Here is a 26,934-nt window from a genome sequence, read left to right on the forward strand (position 1 = left end):
CCACAGTCGCAGCCGCCGCAGCCTCGGCCGCCGGGCAAGTAGCTCCGAGCAGCTGCTTCCCGGAGCCTCGACGAAGACAGGGGGCGCCGCGCTCCACTTGCTCCGCGCCCGAGCCATGCTCGGCAGCCCTGTGTAACCACCGAGTCCCAGCCGCAGCCGACCGACCTAGTGTGCACCGCACCGTCCTTCGGCCGAGCTGAGCTTTCGTGCACGCAACTACCTCTGCCCCCGCCGGCCCCGCGCCACCATGCCCCAGGCAACTGCACTTGGGGCCCTGGTGTCACTGCTGCTGCTGCTGCCGCTGCCTCGCGGCGCCGGGGGACTCGGGGAGCGCCCGGACGCCACCGCAGACTACTCGGCTCTGGACGGCGAGGAGGGCACGGAGCAGCAGCTGGAGCATTACCACGACCCTTGCAAAGCCGGTAGGTGCCGCCGCCGCCAGGGAAGTCCCGCAGAAGTTTGCCTTTGAAATGCAAATGAGGTGGTGGGCAAGCCTGCGCTACCGTCTGTGGGGCGGGTCTCCTCTCCCCTCCCTTGAGATTCCCGGATCCCCGGGAAGACAATGCCTGCGAGGAATTGCTTAAAAACCACTCCGAGGCTGGGACGTCCCGGCCCCAGGTTTGCGGTGCGCACCGGGGGGTCGGCAGCCGGCGCGTTCCCGAAGCTAATCAGGGCGGGTGCCCGAGGCCGAGAGGGCGCTCAGGGGCCAGGGTGGGTGCCAGGGCCGCCTGGCAGCGAGTGGGCAGCACTGGCCACCGCCGGACGCTCCGGGCCGTAGCAGAAGAGCCGGGCTGGGCGCGGCGCTCCCAGGCTCAGATGGAGTTCCTGGCTCCGATTTCACAGCATTTGTAAGTTTCGCGCAAAGTTTCCCAAGATCAGTGGTTACTCTAGTGAAGAGATTTTAAAAAGAAAAGCGTCACAGCGGGCAAAAAGAAAAGGGTCGCCGAGGAAGAATGAGCAAAACTTCCCTGTAGCGGTCCCGGCCTGAGGGTCGCCCTGGGCGGGTGGAGATGGAAGCCGGCAGGTGCTCTAATCCCGTCAGGAAGCGGCGCCCGGGGCGTACGGGCCTTTCGGGCGCAGTTGCCGCCCGGGTGCTGCAGCTCCCGCTTCCCGGGGCCACCGACCAGTTCGTGAGTCCCGAGGGGAGCGGCTTCCGAGCTGGAGTCGTTGAAGCCTTAGCCTCCGAAGGGCCCCGAGCGCATGTTCCAGCAAGCTGATGAGTGTGGGGCGGTTCCAGCACTGACAGAGGGGTGCTCACGCTCCCAGGGAGAGGCTGGGCTCAGAGGCTGGCACAGACGCTCCTGGCCCATGGCCAGTGGCCCGCGGGTAGGGTGTTTATCTCTGGCTTTGTGCGGCCCCGTTTCCCTTGGCGGTCGGCAGAGAAGAATGGGGAGGGAAGTGTGCGACCTCCACCCTCGGAGGGGCAGGTGCTCCTTCCCTGGGCTGTGGCTGGCCAGGTCTCTGCGGGGCCTGTGGGCCGGTGATCGCCCCTTCAAGCCCTGGAAGCCTCTATCAGTTCCAGGTTCCTCATCTCTAAACTGGTGGCAGTAATTATAGGAGGACTCAGGTGATTTATGGGAAAATTCTCTGCAAGTGAAATGATGGCATTGTCGTTATTTTTTATTGTTACTATCACTGCAGTGGCTCAGGTCTAGGCTGGGGGTTGGGAGAGTCAGGACTGGGTAAAGTCTGGGGAAGACCAGGTTACTAGGAGGCAGGAGGAGTTTGTGAGACTTGAGAATCTTGTGAAGGTTTAAGATCAAACTAGTCTTGAGGGGCCTGATCTTAGTAAGGGAAGTTTCCTGTAGTATATCCACCTACTGCTGTACCTCATGGGGCTTCTGAGTTAGGAAGGTGGGCAGAGGAGTTGGTTCCTGGACAACTGGAGAAAACCTCAGCAGGTAGCATGCCTGGCCCAGGTACCATGAGTTCCTCATGGGACCTAATTCAAGGCCAGGGAGAAGAGGCTCCAGAGCACTGTTGGAACGGCAGCCTGGGCCTGAAAAGAGGGCCACTGAAGCTGGGAAAATAGATGTGGGATAAAGGGAGTGGCTGGACCACCTCCCACACTTGTCAGACCCTAGACCCTGCTGGGTGTGAGCTGGGGCCTCTGGGAGGCAGTTTGGGCAGCTGGAGTAGGGGAAGTGATTGATTTGCTCAGGAATGTATTGTGCATCTCCAGTATGCTGGGTGCTGGTCTGGGCATTGTGAATCCAGGTGTGAAAGAGACATCCCAGTTCCGGGTCTCAGCCTTGGAGGATAACCCTGAGGCAGGCTTGCCTGTTACAGCCTCATTTTCCCCAGTAATTTTAGAGAAAATACAAGATAACCAGGGGCATGCATATTCTGTGATTCTTCACAGACAGGATGGGATGTGCAGGCAGGGCTGGGAGGCAGAGAATCTGGCCAGTGTAGCTTCAGCCAACTTCAGGCACCCTCCTCAGACTCCTTGAAATCTCCCAACCCATTGGCCTCTCCCTGGGCTACATTGATGCTAAGAGTGGCCAGAAGAGGGCGATAATAAGGACAACCTGGGGGAAAAGGTAACATCTCAGTCAGCCCATCCTCTGGGAAGTTGCCTGAGGTGGAGCCACAGCTAGGTCTGGAAGGCCAGCAAGCAGTTCATCAGTGTACTGAAGTTTCAGAGAAAGGACTTGCCTCTTGGCTAGGGGGACACTGCACTTCTTGGTTGCATATTTAATGCAAACCTTTAGGGGCAGCCTCCCATTCTATCTCAGTGAAATCCTAACTCCCTGACTCTTCTGGCCAGAAGCTCTCCTTTTAGGACCTGCCTCAGGGCTGCAAAACTAAAACGCCTCCCACTCTCCCTTCTTGGTGTGGGTCTCCATCCTACTGTGGACTCAGAATGCAGAGGGGAGGATCTTGAATCTATTCCTGGCTTCTCAGGAGCTGTGTTACCTGGACGATTCCCCTCCTCTCTGGGCCCCAGTCCCTTACCTGCAGAATGAAAATGTCTGCCTTGTTAGAATTGCAAAGTGACATGTCCAGAGAGCTTGTGCTCTTAGTCCACATCAACTGTCTTGCTGTGGGCCTACTTCATACCTTGCAGGCACTTCAGTGTGAGCCCGCTGGCTGCTTCCTATCCAGTGTTCTATGAGTCTATGATCTTTGGTTCTAGCCCAGCCTCTCAGAAGCTGAACAAACTGGTAATTTTACCATTTCTAATTTTATCATTTCACTACTTTTGCAATTTTTTAATACCATTTTTACCATTTACTCTGCCACTTACAAGCTATGTATCCTTGGGTAAATCACTTCATTTCTCTGGGCATTAGCTTCCTCATTTGTAAATGGGGATGATTCCTGATAAAGTACTTAGAACAGTGGTGAAATACAGTTAGATACTTTTTATAAACAGATTTTCTAGAAACTGATGGAAAGAATATATTCATGCTGACCTTAAGGCAGGTTTTAAGCTGGAAAATACAAATTTACTAATAGACAATCTATTTGATGCTGTAAAAGGGATGACTTTTAAATCAAATGACTGGGGAGTGGGAGTTAGTCTATGAAGCCCTCCTGGCCTGGGGCTGGTGAGGGGCCTGGGGCTTCTGGGGGATGTTCTCTGTCTGGTCATCCATTGCTCTGCCAATTGTTTTTCTTCTGATACTGTTGATAGAGCTAAGGGTTCAACTGGCAGTAAATCACAAGGCATTCTTCCAACCACCATGCCTCTGAGAGCAAAGCTTGGGAGGACTGTTCCTGCCTGCCTGCCCTCACCCACAGGTTTTAAGCTGATTTCAAGTCAGAAGGCCTAGGTTCTTATCTTGACCCTGCCCCCCTTACTCACTGTGTGGCCTTGAGCAAGTCATTTTTACGTTTCCATGTCTCAGTCTCCTCATCTACAAAATGGGAGTGGGAGCAAAAATGCTTGCTTTGCAGGGTAGACAAAAGGCCAGTTTTAGTTGGATTCTTCAGAAAGAAGAGCCTTAGACAAGGACTTTGGTGTAGATAGTTTATGTGGAAGGTGATCCCAGGAAGCAAGGTTGAGGGAGCAGGAATGAGACAGGGAGGAAGGAAATCCAATGAAGGGAGTGGAATCAAGGGAGCTGCTTTAAGCAATGGGCCCCTGACCCCACTGGGAGCTCCTTTGAGGAGCTTACAGAATGCCTCCCAAATTATCTGCCCAGAGAATAGGAGGCTGCAGCATTTATCCAAAGGCTGCTGCCCTTCACTGTCTGCTCCTTGCTGTAGTTTCTATTCCCATGTAAGAAAGTATTCCAGACCAGTGGGGTAGAACAACCTCTGTTTTATTATGTTCATGATTCTGTTGATTAGGAATTTAGAAAAGACACAGCAGGGGAGGCTTGTCTTTGTTCCATGATGGCTGAGCCTCAGCTAGGAAGACTTACAGGCTGGGGTGACTCAACAAGTGGGTTCTGAAGTTATCTGAAGGCTCATTCACTCACATGTCTGGCTGTTGAGGCCGTCTGTTGCCTGGGACTAGTTGGCCAGAGCTCTTACAGGTGGCTTCTCCATGTGGTCTATGTGAGCTTCCTCGAAGCATGGCAGCTGGATTCTAAGTGCAGGCATCCCAAGAGAACCAAATGGAAGCTGTGTTGCCTTTGATGGCTTTGCCTCAGAATCACACATTGTCACTTCCATCACGGCCACAAGCCCTCCCAGGTTCAAGGTGGGAGAGCATAGACCCACCTCTCCCGTGGGAGGCATGTCAATATCACATTGTTAAAAGGGCACATGAAATGAGAGATGTGGTTGCAGCCAGTTTTGGAAAAGATGACTTGCCACATTCCCTGAGGCATTAACTTCCCTGAATATCCGGGAATAGAGGGCTCTACAGATTTAGAAAAAGTTCTCGAGCAGAAAGGTGGGGAGACATGCGGCAGAAATATGGAATTGCCCAGAGGTGAGCTGAGGGTGTGTGACTCAAAACTGTCTACATGAAGCTCAAATGATATGAAAATGTTGCACAGCCTTTTGGGTTTATTAAATCTAACGGAACTGCCTGATAGCCAGCTTCACTTTTCAGGGGATGGCTTGATAAATACCAGGGCCTTATTCACCGCTCTGGGTCCCATGTTCGGATAGGATAAATATAGCTGGTGGTCCCTCGTGTCTTATGGCTCAGGAACCAGTAGCCCACACTTTCAGACTTCTGCCTGGAATTTGGTGTTTCACCTCACTCTGCCATTCTCTCCAAGACATCTTACCAATCAAGTTTCATTTGGGAGCTCACCAAGAGCCCTCTCTCAGGCAGCTGTTGCCAGCAGCCCTCATGTTACTGTCAGCCTAGAAACTGAAGCAACCCTGGGCCAGTGTGCTGGGGACTCCTAAAAGTGCCCAGAGTGGCACTGGGAAGATTGTAGAGTCATGGATAGTGCTCCTCTGGAGTTGCCAACCTTCATGGCAGGGCGGGCATCCTGGTTTTTAAGCAGAGATGAGGCTCACATGGTGCCTCCTGGAAGCTTGTCTCCCTGGCATGACGCATCTCCAGAAGGTGAGCTACCATCTCTCTGGTACTCTACCTGCCCTCCATCAGACTCCCACACCATGGACCACACCTAGGTAAGGGTGGCTGATATTTTTACATCTTTATTTTCATTCTAACTTGTTATGATGTCATTGCTGATAGGCAGGTGCTGATTTGATGGAATTAAAATATTTCACGGCCATATTGGAGTTAAATGTTTGTCTTTTCTCTTTCTCCAGATGATACAGGAGCAGAATCTAGTCCACTTTCTCTCCACAATTTCACACTCCACTGTGCAATGGGGCAGGGTATGAGCCAGTTAAGAACACGGGCTCTGATGCCTGACAGACCTAGATTCCAAATCTGCTACCTAGGCAAGGCTGTGTGACCTTGAGTATGTTACTCAACTTCCCTGAGCCTCAGGGAAAAAAAGAACTAGTAATATCCACTTTTTGGGATTGCTATAAGGATTAAATAATACAATGTTTGTCAAGTGCTGAGCACAGTATCTGGCACAAGGCAAGTATATAATGATATTTACATTATCAGAGTACAGAGCAGGCGCTCACAGCACTTCTTGAACTCTTGTTCAAATGCTGTAGAGGAAATTGAATTTTTGCAATAAACAAATAATTTATTTCATCTAGTGTAGTTAGGGTTAGAGATTCTTAATTTCAGACCTGATCATTGTGGTTAAACAGAGTCTCAAAAGTAAGTGAAGGGTGAATTTTATGGCATATGAGTTATATCTCAATAAAGATTTTAAGGAAATGCAGATGAGGACAGGGCCAGGGGCAGAGCTGGGGGAGGAAGCTCATGGCCTTAGCCCCTGAGGAACAGCTGGCTGACTGGCACAGCTGCTCGAGCTGAGAATTCAGCTCAGCTAAGCACGTATGGAGTGTGTGACCATCCAATGCCAAGCAGAACCCAGAGTTCGCAACAGTGGCCAGGTCTCACACTGGGGTGCCAGAGTCTGGGAAAGGGGGGACCGGGAAGGAAGACACATCAGGCCCCTCTTGGAGGGGCCTGCTCTGGGAGCTGAATGACAGCAAGAACACCACCCACTGACCCTCAGCACAACCCCCCAGAGCAAACAAGCTGCTGTGATGGCTGCCATTTGTATATGAGGAAACTGAGCTTCAGGCCTAGACTTTCTGCCTGACCTTGCTGGTCCTTCGATGCCTTGTGGACAGAGCCCATATTTGGTAGACAGAAAAGTCCACAACAACATAATCAAAGGTAGGTCTCCAAGTCACATCATGGAACCCATTTTTTCCTTTTCTCTCCCACCCAGTAGTGTAGTGATCAGTGCGGCACACCCTTCCCTTAAGGGAGTATGTGTGTTTGGAGAGCGTCTTTTCCTCTGCTGTCCTGCACAGTGAGAGGAGAGGAGTGGGGACAGGCATGATGCCACTGAGCCATCCACATAGCCCCAGCTATGCAGTGCACCAGGCATGCGGGCCTGGCATGAGTGCTGAGGGTCTAAGTGCTGATTAGACTCAACCCTGCCCTTGGGGAGCCTCCTACCCAGGGCTGGACTCAGCCTGCTCCGCAGAATAGGCTCCCAGATGGAAGCTGATTGTAGACAGGTCAGCAGGGCATCTCAGCTCTGGCCGTCCAACTGACCACTGCTTCTCCGGTCATTCTCAGGGCACTCCCCAGCCTGGACTATGGTTGTTTGAACACCTGGCCCCTCCCCAGACTGTGGAGAGCAAAGACCTTGCTGACATGTTGTGGTTCTGTACCCATGCTTTGCAAAGAATTGGGCTGACTTAAATTTTTCTTCTCAGCTTTTTTTGAGACGCGGTCACGCTCTGTCATCCAGGCCTGAGTGCAGTGGCACGATCTCAGCTTACTACAACCTCCGCTTCCCACATTCAATTGATTGTCCTGCCTCAGCCTCCCTAGTAGCTGGGATTACAGATGCCCGCCACCATGCCCGGCTAATTTTTGTATTTTTAGTAGAGACAGGATTTCGCCAGGTTGGCTAAGCTGGTCTCAAACTCCTGACCTCATGATCCACCTGCCTCAGCCTCCCAAAGTGTTAGGATTACAGGCATGAGCCACCACGCCCAGCCTCAGCTCTATCACTTTCTGGTGGTGAGACCTGGAGCAAGTCCCTCAGCCTTCAAAGCCTCAGTGTCTGAGTGTATATCATGCTATTAACAGAAACTCTGATTAACAGGCACTTGGTACCTGATATGAAGGCACTTGGTACTGTGCTTAGAAACAGAAGCACTCTATAAATATGAAATACACAGTGCTAGAGTTATGTCGCCCTTGAAGAACTTGTTATGCCCCAGCGAGTGTGTGGTGTGAACTGAATTGTATGAACAGCACTGCTTTCCGTACTTCTGAGACAGTCTTGGGGCAAAGCAGCAGGTGCTAGAAGCAAATTTCCTGGGTTCAAATACTGGCTCTGCCACTTCACGGCTGTGGGTAAACCTGCTTAGGCTTGCTGGGACTCTGTCCTTATCTATGAATGTGGTTACTAATATCTACCCACATAGGGTTATTATGAGGATTTAGTGATTAATATAGAGAAAGCACTTAGAATCATGTCTGAACATGGTAAGCATCCAGTAAATACTATTTTTAAAATTATTATCATCCCACAGAAATCCAGCAAGGTTTCCAAGTGGCAGGAAACTAAATATCTGATCAAAGTGATAGGGTCTGGCTTTGTGTCCCCACCCAAATCTCATCTGGAATTGTAATCCCCATGCATCAAGGGAGAGACCTGGTGGGAGGTGATTGGATCACGGGGCGGTTTCCCTGATGCTCCTCTTGTGATAGTGAGTGAGCTTTCGCGAGACCTGATGGTTTAAAAGTGGCTGTTTCCCCTGTGCACTCTTTCTCTCCTGTTGCCATGTAAAATGTGCCTGCTTCCCCTTTACCTTCCCCCATGATTGTAAGTTTCCTGAGGCTTCTCCGTCCATGCAGAACTGTGAGTCAATTAAACCTCTTTTGCTTGTAAATTATCCAGTCTCAGGTAGTATCTTTATAGCAGTGTGAGAATGGACTAATACACAAAGCCAGGTGATGTTCTAAGGGATTTATGTTTTCTGATGGTGCCAATTCTGATAGTTCCTCTATACTCAGAGATTGTGTGTGTGTGTGTGTGTGTGTGTGCAGTGGTGGGATCCCAGCTCACTGCAACCTCTGCCTCCTGGGTTCAAGTGATTCCTCTGCCTCAGCCTCCTGAGTAGCTGGGATTACAGTGCATGTGCCACCACACCGGGGTAATTTTTGTATTTTTAGTAGAGATGGAGTTTCGCCATATTGGCCAGGCTGGTGTCGCACTCCTGGCCTCAAGTGATCTGCCCGCCTCAGCCTTCCAGAGTGCTGGGATTACAGGCCTGAGCCACCATGCCTGGCTACACCCGGAGACTTTGACCTAAAACTTAAATCTTCCATGAATCTCAATGGCCTCACTGAGGATGGCATTAGGCTAAGGCATTTGGTGTCTGCAAGCCAACCAGATGTCTGAGCCCCACCGAAGAAACCAGTCCCTGGCTATTTGGAGACATATAAGTGGCTTTGGGCCTGAGCCTCCATTCAGCTGATGGCTTCTCTCATCATTTAAAAGTGCTGATGGCCACTTGTAAACCATCAGGTCTTGCGAAAACTCGCTCGCTATCACAAGCAGAGCATGAGGGAAACCGCCTCCGTGATCCAATCACCTCCTACCAGGTCTCCTCCTTGACACGTGGAGATGAGATTTGGGTGGGGACACAAAGCCAGACCCTATCACTTTGGTTGTTCAGATATTTACTTTCCTGCCACTTAGAAACCTTGCTGGATTTCTGTGGGATGATAATAATTTTAAAAATAGTATTTACTGGATGCTTACCATGTTCAGACATGATTCTAATGTAATGTCATGCTCAAAGAGCATCAGGGAAACCGCCCTGTGATCCAATCACCTCCCACCAGGTCTCTCCCTTGATGCAAGCTCTAATTAGGAGTTGATGTGAGCACTTGCAGGAGATGGCCTGGGCTCACATGATCTCAGGGGCATTACAGGCCATGGTCAGGGTGCTTGCACAGGGGAGAGCCTGGGCTAGGACCAGCACAGGATATTGAGACCTCTAATCCCTGTTTTCCCCTCTATGCCATGTGACCTCTTCAACCCTGGGGCCTCCAGCTTTGCCTGGCTGCCTCCACCCCCAGTGAATGAGCTTCTCCTTGCTGCCCAGTCTGAAGGCCACGTTTGTGTATTTGTTCCCTGAGCACCAAATCCCATGACCGTCTCCCTATCTTTTTCTTTACCCTTGTCTAGGAATCTGACAAGGATGAGAGAATTCTGGCTTTCCAAGTACTCTCTGTCCTAAAGCATGGGGAAGAATAAATGAATAATACCAGGTGTCAAAATGCAGCTGTCCCCGTCTCTGTTCCTCTACTACTCTTCCAGAAGGCCCAGGGTCAGTGCATGGGTGTCAGGTCAGTTGAGGGCGATGGGTCCAGTCACTCTCCTCATCTCCAGAGGAAGAAGACTTCGATGGCCAGTCTTTCCCAAGGAGGCTCAGGCTGATAAAGAGCAGAAGCAGTGAGCATCCTGTTGTAGAGATTGTTTTTGGCATCACGCAGCCCATGGCTTTAAACCTGCCTCTGCCAAGTCTCTTAACCTCTTTGAGCCTCAGTTTCCTCATTTGGAAAATAATGATATTGAAACCCATCATATAATCTTGTTTGAGGATTAAATGAGGCAGTGAACATGAAGTGTTTAGCAAGCAGTCATTAATTGTTGGCCCTTCTTGCTATTATTATTATTACTCATAGTATTATTCCCTATTTTAGAATTTCCCTGTAAATAGCAACCTCACTGGCCTGTGAATGCCAATCTCTCCATCTCAGGGCTGCCAAGAGTTCTCCTGGGATACATAGCATGTGGCAAGTGATAATTAATTGCTCCACAGCTCACTTGCTCTCACCCATGAAGCAGGGAGTGGATGACAGATAAACCAAATGTGTAGAAGCAGGTACCTACTCAGCCTGCTCATAATATGGTTCTGCCTGGATGCAAACATAGCAACAGGAACAGAGCTTTCCTGCTGATTGGTTACAGACCTATCTGTGATCACGCCACCTCTAACCACTTCTGCCAATTACCAATAAATATTCTCAAGCTCGCCTGCATGAGCACTTGAGTGGAGATGTTCAGCCCTGAGTCTTTGCCTGCTCTGCCAGCTGGGCCTCTTATCTTCTGTCTCATCCTGCAACTTGCACCCAGCCTCTTTCCCTGCCTCCCACCCGTGTTACTGGCCTGGAGTCGATGTGAGTCCTGTGAGCTGGCTTCCCACAGCAATAGCCTCAAGCTACCTTCCTTCTTAACTCTTTTTCAGGTCTCAGGGTCGCCTCTCCTCCCTGTGAAGTCAGTACTGGTTTCCTGTCCTCTCCTCCTTGGCTCACTAAGGACTGGGCCCCATGGGTGCAGATACCACACTGGTACCAGAGTCCACCCAGGTGCCTAAAACAGAAACCCAGTTGCTACCTGGACACCTGACTTCCCTCCTCTTCTCACTCAGCCCAACCCAAGTGCTGTCAATTCTATTTCCAAATTGAGCCCATCCACTTCTCTCCATCCTCACTACCACTGGTCCAAGTTCACACTTGGGCTGCTGCAGTAGTGGCTGAACTGGTCTCCTGGACGCTGCTCTTGCCTCCCAAAATCTGTTTTCCGCATTGCAGAGTGATCTTTCTCAAACTCATGTGTGATCATGTTTGCAAGGTCAGACCTGCTTAGGATCCTTTAATGTCACCCCATTGCACTTGGGATAAGAGCAATCAGCAGGCCCCGGGGTGCTCTCGTCATTGCTTGTTCCTCTGACTCAGCTTCCCTTCCCTTACCTGCCAGGCTCCAGCTCACATCAGTTCTTCTTCCTGCCTGAAATGTCTCTGGACTTTATATGTGGTCAACTCTGACTCATCCTCCGGGACTCAGCTTACATGTCATTTCCCCAGTGAGGTCTTCCCAGCCCCCAATCTCAATCAGGTCCCCTTTCAGGTTTCTCATCACCTTTGTTTTTCTGAAAAGCACTCTTTACAGTTTATAACTTGGTCTGTTACTGATGTATTCTTGTTCAATGACTATCTCTGATTGGACAATGAGCTCCAAGGAGTATAAATGCGACTGATTTTGCTTCACAGTCACCAGCACAGTGCCAGCATGTGGTGGGTGCCCAACCAGTATTTGTCAAATGGAAAACTGAGTCAGTGAGATACCAGAGGGACTCAGAAAGGGTAGCAGTCAACTCAGAAAAGACTTCCTGGTGAGGGAGTTGGTAAGCTCTGAGGTGGGCCTGGAAGGATGCCTTGGATTTGCGGAAGCTGAGATGTGAGATAAGCTATTTCAGGTAGAATGAACAGCGTCAGCAAAGGTGAGGAATGTTTGTGATGTGTCTGGAGTTGGAAGTTTACTCTGGTTTACTTTGCAGAATGGTAATGACAGGATTGAAATAAGCTTGAAACAGTGGAAGTCAAGCTGAGGCATTTGAAACATATCCCTAAGGAAATGGGGAGCTATTGATGGTTTCTCAGCAGAGGACTGTTACAGTGAAGACCTGTGATGCTTAGGATCTGTAGAAGCAGGAAGCAGGGGGACCTCCCAGAGTTCGAGGCCTGCAGCATGAGGACGCAGGCTATGGCCTTGGGAATGGGAAGGGAGGGAAGGTGGGAAGAGATAGTGGCTCTGTGGTTTGGCAGGGGGCGTCCTGAGCTGAGTTGTGCCCCAAGGTCAGCACTGAAACGTGTGTGAGTTCATTCAAACATATTCAGCAGGCACTGGGGTGCCCTTGAAGTGGTGGAAAGGGAGATAATGGTTTAACATGAAATGTTTTCCTTAACTACACAGCTAATTCCCATCCACTGGAAAACATTTAGAAAATGTGTACAGGAAGTAGAAGTAAAAATGTCCCGTAATCCCATTACCTGGAAGTAATTTTTGTGAACATTCTGTTGTATGATATTCCCACACCTTTTCTAGGCATGTTTGTAACATTTTTCTTCTCCTGAAAATGCTGTACATACTGGTTTGAACCTGCTTCTATTTCAGTTTCACTTAATACCATGAACCTCTTTCTATGACCATAAAGATGCTTATGTAATAAACATTCTTGATACAAAACCAATTTAAGTTGTTTTATACACTGTTGTATAGATGCACCATAATTTATTTAAGCAATCTTCTATTGTTGGACATACAGATTTTTTTCTTCATCTCTCACCTCCCACCCTCCCTCCCTTCCTCCCTTCCTTATCTTGCTTTGTCACCCAGGCTGGAGTGCAATGGCACAATCACTACTCCCTGCAGCCTCCGCCTCCCAGGCTCAGGTGATCCTCCCACTTAACCTCCTGAGTACCTGGGACTATAGGTGCATGCACCACGTGATTTTTGTATGTTTCGTAGAGACAGGGTTTCGCCATTTTGCCCAGGCTGGACCCGAACTCCTGACCTCAGGTGATCCGCCTGCCTCGGCCTCCCAATGTGCTGGGATTACAGGCATGAACCACTGCACCTGGCCTCAATCTTTTTGTTTTGCTTTTATAAACAATGATGCTGGAGTCATCTCTGTAGCTAGATGTTTATATACATCACGAATTATCTCTTTAGAATAAATTTTTACAAGTAGAATTGCTGGGTCAAAAGTACCAATGAGTTTAGGCTTTCTGATTCTCCTTTTCAAACAACCCTTCAAAAGTTTTTTTGTTCGTTTTTTGTTTTTGTGTTTTGAGACAGGGTCTCACTCTGTCACCCAGGCTAAAGTGCAGTGGTGCAATCACAGCTCACTGCAGCCTCGAACCCCAGCGCTCAAGTGATCCTCCCACCTCGGCCTTCTGAGTAGCTCGGACTATAGGTGTGCACCAGAACACCCGGCTAATTTTTTTTTTGTCCCGTTGGCCAGGCTGGTCTCAAACTCCTGGGCTCAAGTGACCTACCTACCTCAGCCTCCCAAAGTGCTGGGATTACAGGTGTGAGGCATCGTGCCCAGCTAAAAGTCTTTTTTTCCTTTACACTCCCATTAGGATTAATAGTTTATATATTCTAGTTTTAAAAAACCATTGCTGGTTAGAGAAAAGTATTTTTCTATTTCTTCAACTTGCACTTGTAATTTGTATGTTTTTCAGTAATTTTGAATGTTTTAAAACACATTTTGATCATTTGTATTTCTTCTGCTAATTGCAATTCCTATTCACGCACCTTTTCTTCTGTTCATGCTCATTTTTCTAATTAAATAGTTTTAAAAAACATTTAGTGGGAACCCTTTTCCTACTAAATTAAGGACTTTAATTATCTTTCTGTCATATTTGCCACAAAAAATTTTTGGAGAGAGTATTTTTAAAAAGCAGAAGGCTTATTCTGCACCATATCATTGACTTTCCCATAGAGATGTTTGTGTGGTTGTATCAGTTCAGATCAAGTTAAATTGCTAGGAACAGACCCAAGTTAATTTGCTGTGTCCATCAGGGTCCAGTTAGGAGACTGAAACCACACCAGTAATTTGAACAGTAATTAGAAAATGTAATATAATTATCAACTAGGAAAAGGGGATTGACTACCAAATGGGGTAAAGAGAACACTGAAGAAAACAAAAATAGCAGATGCAAGGAGCAACTACTAGGGAAGGAGGAGGCCACCCCCACCTCCACCCATCCCGGGCTGAAATTCTAGCTTCTTAAGAGAGAGTAGCTCTGGCCCGCTGGAATGGAGGAGTTCACTGAAATATTGACCAACAGGGAATTACCCAGTGGAAACTGGCAAAACTCTGGAGGGTTGGTGCCAATGGTTTTCCTGAACACTGCTGGCAGCCCCTCCCATGGGTGCAATGTGAGACCGCTGGAACCAGGAAGAGCAAGCCCCCTTCTATTTGCAGCGTCCTTCCAGTGTCTTCTACTGATAAAGCCTGACATGGTGTCAACAGGTGAAGGAGCAATGTTTATAGGGTCCAGCTCCAGTGTCACAAAGCAAGACAAGGAAGGATAGATTTGGAGCCAAGAGGCAATAAATATATTGCTATCTGGGACATTGGCTTAAACAAGCTAGAATTCTATTCTTTTCTCACACCAAAATCTGGAGGTCTCCATTCAGGGCTGATATGGCAGTTCTGCTTCAGGAAGTCCTTCAAGATCTAAGATCAAAGCTCCTTCCAGTCTGCCACTCCACTCTCCCTCAGTTGAGGTCCTTGTCCTCATGGTCAAGATGGTATGCAGAACTCAAACCATCATGGGCATGGTTTGGATACAGGAGGGTTGGAAAAGAAAAAGGGACAAAGAATGTGGGAGAAACAGCTTCTTGGGAGCTGCCATTTGTTGCTTCCGCTTCATCTCCTTGGACAGAACTTAGTCACTTGGCCACAGGCAGCTATTTGGGAGTCTGGAAAAGCTTTATTTTGGAGGACCTGGAGCTAAAAATCAGAGGTTCTCTTAAAATGGAAGAAGGGAGAGAAGTATTCATGGACAATGAGCAATCTCTGCCACAATAAGCTAAATTGGCTGGACCTTTATGAAGAAAATGTAGTCAAAATGGCAATAGGCCCACTACCATGACTGAAAGTTAGCCAGCTACACCAAGCAAGGTCTTTGAGTCAAATCTTCCAGAACGTTAAAGCTGGAAGGAACCTAAAGGACTATTTATTCTAAGCTTTTAATGTTTCCTGTGAGAACCCTGAAGGCCTGGGAGGGGCAGTAACTTGTCCAAGGCCATCTGAATACCTCTTGGCATGGCCGGAGGTAGATCCCAGTCCTCCTTCCCTCTGCACCTAGTGTATCTTTCCATCCTCTGTGACTTAGGGTCTCCCATGGCCATTGTCTTCAGAATGAGTCCTGGATAATTACATTGCAACTTATGGCTCTACAAAAGATCATTTCACAGTGAAGATATTAGGGCTTATGAGATGTGCCTGGTCCTCAAATCAAGCACATAAGATGTAAAATTAGAGCCCAAGAAGCTTTGGCTTATTAGGACCTAAACTGCATCCTCTGTCCATTACCTAATGGAGTCCGTGTGAGCTCATGCTGTGGGAACGCAGCAGGCATGAGATAACAGTAAGTCATATTCTGCCCAATTAAGCAGTGAAAGGTGTCGGCGCAGGCCAACGTAGTCATCCCCATTACCAGCCAGAATCCCATCTTCCTATTTGGCTATGGAAATAATGGAAAGATTTTCTTAGAAAAGCTCTATAAGTCAGAGTCCCAGCAGGAAACAGAATTTATCCCGGATGTTTCAGATGAAGAGAACTTCACGAAGGGGCTAATTAGAGATGCAGGGTTAAGGGAACAAACAGGAGAGGTGAGACACCCAGAGATGAGCCCATTATCCCTGTGGTGAGGGGCAGGGGAGGGAGCAGTGCTACTGGAGCTGGAACTGGGTAGGAGGGGAAGTTGCGGATGGATGTGTCTATGGCTAGACCTGTAGCATCCAGCAGGGAAGAAATGCATGGCCTCTCTCCTCTTCCCTAGGGTCTGCCAGGATCCCTTCCTGGTTGAAAGTAACCAGAAGTTGGAGGAAACCTGAGGGGAAACTGGAGGATGCCATCCACAGAAGCAGGCTTCCTGGACACAGAGCAGAGTGGAGAGGGTGAAGAATAAGTATACAAACAATGATGTTAATCTTGGTTCAGGCCTTGCCCCAGCTATTACCTGGACTGAAATATTTTTAGTATCTGTATTTTTGTTGTTGTTGTTGTTGTTTTGTTTTTGTTTTTTGAGACAGAGTCTCATCTGTTGCCGAGACTGGAGTGCAATCTTAGCTTACTGCAATCTCTGCCTCCCAGGTTCAAACAATTCTCCTGCCTCAGCTTCCCGAGTAGCTGGGATTACAGGCGTGCACCATGATGCCGTGCTAATTTTTGTATTTTTTTTTTAGTAGAAACAGGGTTTTGCTATGTTTCCCAGGCTAATCTTAAACTCCTGACCTCAAGTGATCTACCGGCCTCGGCCTCCCAAAGTGCCGGGATTACAGGCATGAGCCATCGCACCCGGCCATTTTTAGTGTCCTTACAATGTAATTTGTGACTGGCAAATGTGTGGCACATGCGACCCCCTCCCCACTCCACACCCCCTGCCAATGGCATATATTACTAATTGATCATGCCTCTCTTTCCTCTGGGTCCAAGAAGTCACCTTACACTGCTCAAAGAAACACCACCCATTGAGTGGGGTGGCATGTGAGATGAAACCTAGTTGGAGCTGTAAAACTTAAACAGCCTTACAGATATGGCCTGCCTGGCCAAACCAATCTGTGGCTAATTTTTCTTTTTTGGAAATTAGCTGAGCAGGTGTGTTTGTTGATTCAATGGAGCCCTGCTGGGAAAGCCAAGCTGTGACATTTCTGAAATGTAGCGGTGCAACCATATTATGATATAGATGAGGAGGCGAGGCCGGAGACTGTATCTGCTGTAAGCAAGGTGGTCGCCAGCCCAGGCACTAGCTAGATCCTCTTGGCTCATCTGTTAAGTAGGATGATGCCAGCCAAGGCAGAGGGCAGGGCTGTGTGTTCTCTTGAAGAACAGTCAGCTTTCAAAGCGGCTGTGGAGGACCTAGCTGTGTAGGGCGCTCTCCTAGGTCCTGACTGACCTTTAACATGGAGAGTTAGAAAATGGAAAATCCTTAGCTGGAAAAAATGGGTAACGGATTATGAATGTTGCCAGCATGCTGTAGGGCATAGGTGGCAAACAGGTCTCAACTCATGCGCCATATCTGTCCATTTCTGTTGGCCCTCTGTAGCACTGTGTTGAGATGGATTCAGAGACTGTGTCCAGGCTCAATGGACAGGAGAGATGTGATCAATTAGGAATATCTGTCCTGAGCAAGAGTGGGTAAGGGGAGGCACATGCTTGTCTCTTATTTGCCATTTCTGGTGTAGGGAAAGCCCATGGTCGAGCGTCCCAGACGTGGCTTCTAGATGGAATATTTTAAGCAAGTCATTTGACCTTCTTGGACCCCAGTTTCCTCATATGGAAAACAAGGACATCACTTAGATGACTTTCAAATTCTCTGTCTTAGAAATTCCTCAATTTTAAAGTTTTCCAAGTCTTCAATGTAAAACTTGCACCGAATCTGTTTGATCCTGTTAAAACATTTACAGCTCTCCACTCCTCTCTGCCATATGCTTGAGCAACTGAGCCATCTATTCCTGGAGAAGGCCATCTCCCCAGGCAGGAGCAGCTGGGGACCCTGGAGACAGGAGGCTTCTCACACTAAACAGACCCTACTCTTTAATCTCAACCAAAAGATCCAGGAGGCGTGATTCACATCTCGCCTGTTTCCTCTCCTCCGAGAGCCCGAAACTCTCCCCTCCTGTTCTGCAAACGCGCCTGAATGCAGAGTCCTGAAATTTAGGGTCATGGTTTCAAAGTTCATGGTCCTGAGAATAAACAAAAAAACTATTGTGGTTGCATAGAGCTGTGGACCCCATTAACACCGTCCCATGAATATTTATAGCGTGGAACTACAAAAGAACATAGAGGCCATATTGTATTTCCTAGAACTTTCTTTCTAGGGGTCCTTTCTCTGTGGGTCACTTTAATGTAAGCTTTGCTTATTTAGTTGCACACTTTAAGCCGATTAACTTTTTACTAAAAAAACCCTCCCTGTTTGTTTGTACATACACTCCCTTAACAAAGATTCACAGAAAACTTCTTTAAACCTGTTAAATCCCTCTGCTGGAAACTTGCAATGAACTAAATGCATCTGTGGGTAGGATTTCCCTGTGACGCTCCCCGCCTCTGGCCCCTCCAGCCCACCTCAGCCCGTTTCCTGAGAGGAATTCCAATGGTTTGAATTCTACATATTTAGTTCCTCCAATAACCTGGGCTTATCTCTAGGTGACTATCTTATGGAACATCTATGAAGTCTTCCTCACTTCCTGAGTGAGGAAGTTGTTGGAGTGGACAAACAGCAGGCCCCAGACAAATACCCTTATTTCTCCAAAAGAAAGTGTAGTGACATCAAAGATTAGGTCAGAGACCATGGACTCTGTTGGTTTCCAAACTGCAGTGTCCATCTGAGTCACCTGAATGGGTGGGGCAGGGCATGAATTAAAATGCATATTCCTGGGTGCTGACTTCAGAGATTCTGATTTCATAGATCTGGGTTGGGGCCTGGGGATCCACGTGTCAGCACTCTCCTTTGACACTTCTGATGTAAGTGGTTTCTGGGCCATGCCTCCAGAAACATTGAGCTGGTTCAGCTGTCTCATTGTGTGAGTGAAGAAAACGCCTCGAAGGGGAAACACACAGCTTCCAGTACAGACCGTGGAGATGCAGACCACATCTCTTCCCGTGTAGACCACGCTTCATTTCCCAAGATACAGAGCCACTGCAGAATATTTGTGATTAGGTCCATGGGTAGGAAGCTGACTGAACAATAAACCATGCCCTAGTGTAGCCCCGAGGTCTAAGTGTACAGATGAAAATCAGGAAGTGTCCTGGTTGATGAGGGTGAGTTGAGGTAAGGTGGGTATCTCCTGCAGGCCACTCTCCTCGGATAAGACCCAGGTCCTCATTGATTTGGAGCAAGCCCTGGGACAGGGCAGGGCACATGGCCAGGATGAACCAGGAAGGTCAAGGAGCTGCCCTGGGCCTGCCATTCTCTGGGGGCCAGGGAACAGAGTCTTGGGGATAGTGCAGTTGGTGATAGAAGGTGGCAGTGGAGTGGAAGGGGTCTCCCTCCAACTGGCTGGCTGCTGCCTGGCTTGAAGTCTCCCCAGCTCTGTAGACCCCAACTCAGGGGCCATTCACCACCCACAAAATCCCCCCACCAGACTTTTGGAATCTTCAGTGTGGAGGGGTGTGAGGACTCCTCCAGGCCCAATCCCTCCTGCACTCTGTCCCTTGAAAGCAGCTGCCCGGGCTGCCCCCGGCTGGCCAGGCTGGTGGCTCCTCTGTTGGCAGAGCACTTCCTGCTGACCCTGAGGTCAGTCCCCACCTTGAATCCCAATGCTGGGACCAGTGTCCTGTTCAGGGCAGTGAACCGAGCTCTGAGTCTTGGAGCCAAAAGGTCTGAGTTCAAGCCCTGTCCCCTTCTTACGGATTGTCAACTTGGGCTGGTCATTAACTTTCCCAAGTCTCTCTTTCCCCTGTAAGATTTGGTGGCCTTCCTGCCTTCCTCTAGGACTTCTGCAAGGGGGCATTTATTTACTCACTGATTCAGGAATGAGAATGTTCTGAAGATCAGTGCCAGACCCTGTGCTGGATGCTGGGGTTTCAGGCATGGGGAGTGTTTGCAGGAGAGGAGGATGTGTGCATGGAAGGGGTGGCATACTGTAAAGTGCTATACCGGAATGATGGACTCCTGATTACCCTCTCCATCCTGGGTGCTTTATCAGCTCTAGGATCCTGTTCCCAATTCTCAGCCTCCCTTTCTGCCCCTGCTCAGCCTGTCAGATCCCCTGGCCTCCTGTCCTGCCTTACCCTTACTGTCTGCAACAGTCCACATGGCTGGGCCCCCCACTCCAGCTGGCTTACCCTCACTGCACCCCCTCCTGCTCCTGCCCCGACAGTGCCTTGCTCTTTCTCACCCCAGGGCCTTTGCACATGCTGTCCCTTTAGCCAGCATACCCTTTCCTCTTGTTATCCACCTGCCAAACTGCAGCTCACTCATCATCCTCCCACTCATCCCCTTTGTGAGGCTTTCCTAATTCTACATTTCCAAGGCTGTAAATTAGTCATTCCTCCTCTCCATGCTTCCATCTTACTAAGGGAGCCAAAGATACAGGCAGTTAAGAGTTAGAATTGAGAGGGGGCCTGGAGGAAGTTGCCTAAATCTCTGTGTGCCTATAGTCCTCATCTGACACTGGGTATGATGATGCTCATTGCACGGGTTTGCTGTCCTGAGGGCTAGGGGAGTGAGAGGATCCTGCGCGGTGTGGGTGCTGCAGAACCATCAGTCCCTTTCTCTTCGGCACTGGTCCTGAGAGGAGATCTAAAACACCAGATTTGGAAGAAATAGAGATTGCTGTTCAAAGATCAATGGGGACATGATGGAAGGGCATGAGCTCCCTGTCTCTGGATGGAGTATTGGACCCGATGACCTGTATGGCCCCTACGAGTCCTAGAAGTCTGTCATTCCCGGAGGACTGTGGAACCATACAACAGTCTCCAAAATGTGTTCCTTAGGTCAGGAGACCCAGTGAAAGGAGAGCTCAGAGGCAACTATGTTGGGAAATGCTGCATTCCCAGTCTTTCTCTTGGAGAGCCGTGATATTTGTTAGAATTTTTAAGGCTCTGGGAAGTCCTGCAGTAAACAACGTGGTTTAACAGCATTTCTTAGTAACTTTTTAGAATGTGGAACTTTGGGGAAAATTGGATAAGAGATCTGATGTTTATTTGTTTGTTTAAGATGGAGTTTCACTCTTGTTGCCCAGGCTGGAGTGCAGTGGAGTGATCTTGGCTCACTGCAACCTCTGCCTCCTGGGCTCAAGTGATTTTACTGCCTCAGCCTCCTGAATAGCTGGGATTACAGGTGCTCGCCACCACGCCCAGCTAATTTTTGTATTTTTAGTAGAGACGGGTTTTCACCATGTTGGTCAGGCTAGTCTCAAACCCCTGACCTGAGGTGACCCCCCCTCTCGGTCTCCCAAAGTGCTGGGATTACAGGCATGAGCCACGGCACCTAGCAGGGATCTGATTTTGGAATCAGAGAGACTTGTGTTGACTCAGAAAACCTGTGCAGCTTCTTCCTGCCTGCATGACCTTGGCCAATTCCTACCTCCCTCATGGCCTTTTTTTCTCTCCCTTCTATAAAAAGGAAACAAGAATGGCTTCCCCTTGAAACTGGTGAGAGGACAGATTGTGGTAATATGTAGAGGACATTCAACCTGGTCCCAGGGACACAGTGAGTGCTGCATGCTTCTGCTGTTGATGGGGATAAGACAGCCAGGGCAAGATCTGTGCTGTGCAAATCCTGGATGGGAGCTGCAGGAATGAGCCTTTCCCTGCAAAGCTCAGATCACGGTCATCTTTTGCAGCCCCCAAAGTCAGGCACACACATGACATCAGATGGGGAACATAACAGAACTTCAGAAACTGTAAGGCACTTTACAGGCACTTACTGTCATTACTGCAGTGGCCTGGAGCTGGCTGCTACCTCCTTGTGACGCCCAACTGTGCACACCTTTTCCCAACTCCATGTTCAGTGACCTGAAATCAGTCACAGTGGGAGCATTTACACAAGGAAATCAGCAAACAGCACAAACCAAGGCTCTCCCCAACCCCAGCCAATTATTAAATAGCAGCACACCACTGATGTCATTAGAAAGCGTGTCTTCAATAGATATCATTAGAAAGCGTGTCTTTAATGCTAGTCCTTTTACATTTCCAAATTTATTACATAACAGCTTTAAAACTGTATCTGACTAATTTATAAAGATTTCAATTTTTTGATTTCCGAAAAACATTTTTCCTATTGTACGTCATAATCTATTCCTGAAACATTTACTAGGCAGAGCTTCATAAGGAAACACTACCACCTGGTGTTGAGTCCCTCAATTGCAGGTTGAAGCTCCGGTGGGGTCAGCCAAGACTGGAGCTAAGGGCATTTTCATGGATGTGCCTTTTTTCTTTTTCTTTTTTTTAAAAAAAAAAAACAGAGTTTTGCTTTTGTTGCCCAGGCTAGAGTGCAATGGTGCAATCTCGGCTCACTGCAACCTCCGCCTCCCGGATTCAAGCGATTTTCCTGCCTCAGCCTCCTGAGTAGCTGGGATTACAGATGCCCACCACCACGCCCAGCTAATTTTTTGTATTTTTAGTAGAGATGGAGTTTCACCATGTTGGCCACGCTGATCTTGAACTCCTGACCTCAGGTGATCTGCCTGCCCCGGCCTCCCAAAGTGCTGGGATTACAAGTGAGAGCCACTGCGCCCAGCTGGATGTGCATTTTAAATGTTTCCTGCAGCCCACATGTTCAAGTTCTGCATCCCTGTAAAGAATTGCCCTGCCTACCCTCTTCACCACGGCCATGTCGAACATAGAGAGGCGGAGGGGAGCCCATGACCCCAGGGTCATAGTTGGAAACAGAGTCCCTGGTGCCTTGGGTCAGTGCTTCTCCAACTCCAGGGTGCACCCGATTCCCTTGAGGGATGTTAACATGCAGATTTTGGCCGGGCGCGGTGGCTCAAGCCTGTAATCCCAGCACTTTGGGAGGCCGAGACGGGCGGATCACGAGGTCAGGAGATCGAGACCCTCCTGGCTAACACGGTGAAACCCCGTCTCTACTAAAAATACAAAAAAAAATTAGCCGGGCGAGGTGGTGGGCGCCTGTGGTCCCAGCCACTCGGGAGGCTGAGGCAGGAGAATGGCGTGAACCCAGGAGGCAGAGGTTGCGGTGAGCTGAGATCCGGCCACTGCACTCTAGCCTGGGCGACAGAGCAAGACTCCGTCTCAAAAAAAAAAAAAAACATGCAGATTTTGACCGAGCAGGTCTGAGGTGGGCTCTGAGATTCTGTATTTCTGTCGAGCTCCAAGATAACGTTGACGCTGCTGGTCTATGGATTACACCTTGAATAGCTGGGATTGGTGGTGGAAGAGGTGATGGGAATACTTGGAAAGTTTTCTCTTTGCCTTTTGGTAAGAATTCAATAACTTTGTGAGTTGAATCCATAGACATAACTCATTTGCTTCTAAGTATTGTTCACTCCACTCGCTGATTTAATTTTTTATTTATTTGGCGTTAATTTTGGTGTACAGTATAAGGTTCAAAGCCAACTGATTTTTCCTCAAAGGGGTAACCCGTTTGCTTCAGCATCATTGATTGCTTAGTTCCCTACTTTTCAGAAATGTGCAGGACCTGTTTTGTCCCATATAAGTTTTATTAGATATAATCTAGGAACTGCTTTCAAATGGTTCTCCATTGCAGACTGTCTAATGGAGCCAGTCCTCCTCTGGTACTCTTTTTCTCAGCTGTTCTCACCTGGTTGTGCAGATTAACATTAATATCATCTTGCCAGTAATAAAAAAAAATTGGGATTTTGATCGAAGTGTATTAAATGCACACATTCATTTGGAAAGAGTTAATGGTTCTTTAATCGTCTTTCTTACCAGAAACATGTCTCAACTTTCATGTCAGTCACTTTTTATAGCTTTTAGTAGGATTTTACATTTCTTGACTTAGTAACACATTTTTGTCAGCAAGCTTGTTCCTAGCTATGTTATTTTAATTTTTTTTCCAATTGTTTTCATTTTTTTTGAGACAGAGTCTCACTCTGTCACCCAGGCTGGAGTGCAGTGGTACAATCTCAGCTCACTGTAACCTCCACCTCCTGGGTTCAAGTGATTCTCCTGCCTCAGCCTCCCAAGTAGCTGGGACTACAGGTGCGTGCAACCACGCCTGGCTAATTTTTGTATTTTTAGTAGAGACAGGGTGTCACCATGTTGACCAGGCTGGTCTTGAACTCCTGACCTCAAGTGATTTGCCCACCTTGGCCTCCCAAAGTGCTAGGATTACAGGTGTGAGCCACTGTGCCCTGCTTAGATATGTTATTTTAAATAGAATTTTTATATGATTTTATTTTATAAGTAATATTTAGTGGTTTGTATTGTATCATTTATAATTTATATTATTTATATTATGTTTATAATATAGCTAGCCACGTGTGACAATTTAAACTTAAATTAATTAAAAGGAAATAAAATGTAAAATTCAGTTCCTCAATCATATTAATCACATTTCAATGCCCAATAACCACATGTGGTTAGCAGGTACCACGTTGATGGGATCGCTCCCTCCCTTCTTTCTTTTCTTTTCTTTTCTTTCTTCTTTCTTTCTTTCTTTTCTTTCTTTTCTTTCCTTCTTTCTTTCTTTCTTTCTTTCTTTCTTTCTTTCTTTCTTTCTTTCATCTTTTTCTTTCTTTCCGTCCTTCCTTCCTTCTTTCTCTCTCTCTCTTTCTTTCTTTTTTCCTTCCTTCCTTCCTTCCTTCTTTTCCCTTCCCTCTCCTCCCCTCCCCTCCCCTCCCTTCCCCTCCCCTCTTCTGACAGGGTTTTGCTCTGTTGCCCAGGCTGGAGTGCAGAGACATCATCATGGCCCACTGCAGCCTCGACCTCCTGGATTCAAGTGATCCTCCTGCCTCAGCCTCCCATGTAGCTGGGGCACCGGTGTGTGCCACCATGCCCAGCTAATGTTTTGAGTTTTTGGTAGAGACAGGGGTCTCACTTTGTTGCCCAGGCTGGTCTCAAACTCCTGTGCTCAGGTGATCTTCCCACCTTGGTCTCCCAAAGTGTTGGGATTACAGGTGAGCTACTGCACCTGGCTTGGGATCACTTCAGTTTATTATTTTAGGTTTTCTAGGAGAGCAGCTGCTTTGATACCAAACTACTGGTTTCTTTCCTGCAGCAGCATTACCCTGATTTCCTTCTTAACGAGGAAGGCAAGGATGGCAAATGTGTGCCACGAAGGTTGCCCTCTGCACTCATGCCCATGGCGCACATCATAATTAGTCACAGTGCTCTTTGCTGTTCCTGGGCTATGTTGGTTTTGAACTTACACCTTAGTCCCCTGCTCTTCTCTCTGAAGACACACATTTCACGTCACAGAAGGACCTCTGTTATGAAGAACGCATTGTGTCAGGAGTCTAGGTTCCCTCGGCAGCCTTTGGCTTATTTAGAGTATCAAGGGCAGTTTCTTCTTCCTTCCACACAGGGGTTTCCATCCTTGGCTGCCAGATGCATGTGGGCCCTTCTGGTTCAGACCCCATTGTTATGAGTGGTCCTGGACTTGAGTCTTCACTCTGCCAAATGACTCACTATGTGACCTTGAGTGAATCACTCAGACCCCCTGCAGAACATGCTGCTGTCTGTGGAAGGCGGTGGTGGCTTGGAGACTCCAGCTGACATTCTAGACCAGTGTCCTGGGGTGCAGCCACCACTCTGGCTTGAAGGCTGTATCTGTGAGCCTAAGGGGCAGCGCTGAGGACTCATGCCATGGGCTGCGCCCCCTCTGAGTGAAGAGCAGGTGACCTTCTTGGACTGGCTTTGAGCAGGATCTACAGGAGCTGTCTGTGGGATCCCGGGGTAGGATCTGTAGAACACAAAGGAAGAGTCTGCAGGACCGCAGCATGGGAGTCTGGGCTGGCATGGGAAGGGGCTCTCTGAGCCTTGAGGTGGGCTAGGATCCAGTCCCATACCATGGGGGCTTCCTGTGGGTGCTGCAGAAGGGCCAGGCCACGCCCTCTTGCAGCTGTTGTGGGTAAGGGCTGTCCTGGGCTGGGCACGCAAGCACTAAGTCGGTGTGTCCCGAGGGGATCAAACCTGTAAAAACGTCTCCTAGCTCACTGCATATCACATTGATGTGGGCCATGGCTGGCCACCTCAGTGGCTGCAGGGTGCAGATCTTCCATCTCATATTTGCTGAGTGGGGCATGGTGCCAGTTCTGTGCTGAACATGGATCCACATTATCTCAGTTGATGCTTGCAACAACCCCACATGGAAGATACTATGACTCTTTATTCTCACTTGGAAGATGAAGAAACTGAGACTCAGAGAGGTGAAGTTATTTGTCCAAGGCTTCCCAGGCAGGACGTGAGCCGGGGGCTATCTGATTAGGTTCTTTTACCATCAGCCGCTAGGCCCATACAGCACCGTATGATGGCTTTCCTTGGCAAGTATAAAATGGGATTTCACAAGTGAAATGTACGTGGGAGCCTGTCGTCATGGCGTTTAGACTCTGGCACAATCTGGGAAGTTGAGTAGATGCTAAGAGCTGAGGGAGCCGCTGGGGGACTGGGAAGAACCCTGGCTTGGGGGTCCTGGCTCTGCTGCTTGCTGGCCCCTTGACCCCAAGCAAGTCATTCTCTTTTCTGAGTCTCAGGTTCTTAATCAGTAAAACTGGAATGAGGCCAATATAGATTGATGCAAAAACTAAAAGAAGTGATGCCTATGTACAATCCAGTGTTAACTGTAAAGCATTACAGAAAACGTGATCTCTTCTCCCTCCCCCAACTCCACCTACTCCAACCCCCACCCCTACCCCTGCCAATGCCTGGCGTGTGCTGCCTCATTAAGTGTTAGGTGAGTATAGTAGCATGATTTAGCCCCCACTGTCTGGTTAGTATTGTCTGGTTGAGACCACTTGTCCTAAAGGAATACAGAGAAAGGAAAGGGTGTGTCGGGGTGGGAGGGCAAATACTGATGATGGAAGCTGAGTTGAGTTTTGCAGGGTGGGGTCTTCTGGATGAGGACAGGTGCAGGAGGGGGAGAGACAGGAACCAGGAGGAGCAAAGTGGAGGTTGAAGTGGCACCACTATTCACTGAGTGCTTGCCACAGGCCAGGCCTGGCACCGGCTGCTTAACAGACCTCATGTCATTTAATTCGCTCACACTTCTACTAGCTAAGTACCTCTATTTCCAGATGAGGAAACCACGGCTCAGAGAGACCAAGTGAGTTACCCGAGGTCACACAGCTCTTCAATCATGGCACTGGGATTGGAACGCTGGTCTTTCTGATTTAAAAGTACATGCTTTTAATGAGCCTGCCTCCCCAGGTGAACAAC

The 26,934-nt window shown here is 48.5% G+C and overlaps 1 protein-coding gene across 1 annotated transcript in view; it reads left to right on the plus strand.

Annotated features, from left to right (window-relative positions):
* Positions 1 to 26,934, plus strand: part of TLL2 (tolloid like 2) — a 153,661-nt gene continuing 126,727 nt past the window's right edge. Inside the window, exon 1 of the mRNA XM_023206175.1 lies at positions 1 to 422. Within this exon, the coding sequence (XP_023061943.1) occupies positions 248 to 422 (175 nt within the window). The 5' untranslated portion in view covers positions 1 to 247. The remainder of the gene's footprint in view (positions 423 to 26,934) is intronic.

This window comes from Piliocolobus tephrosceles, chromosome 9, assembly GCF_002776525.5.
Source record: "Piliocolobus tephrosceles isolate RC106 chromosome 9, ASM277652v3, whole genome shotgun sequence".
In the NCBI taxonomy this organism is placed as follows: Eukaryota; Metazoa; Chordata; class Mammalia; order Primates; family Cercopithecidae; genus Piliocolobus; species Piliocolobus tephrosceles.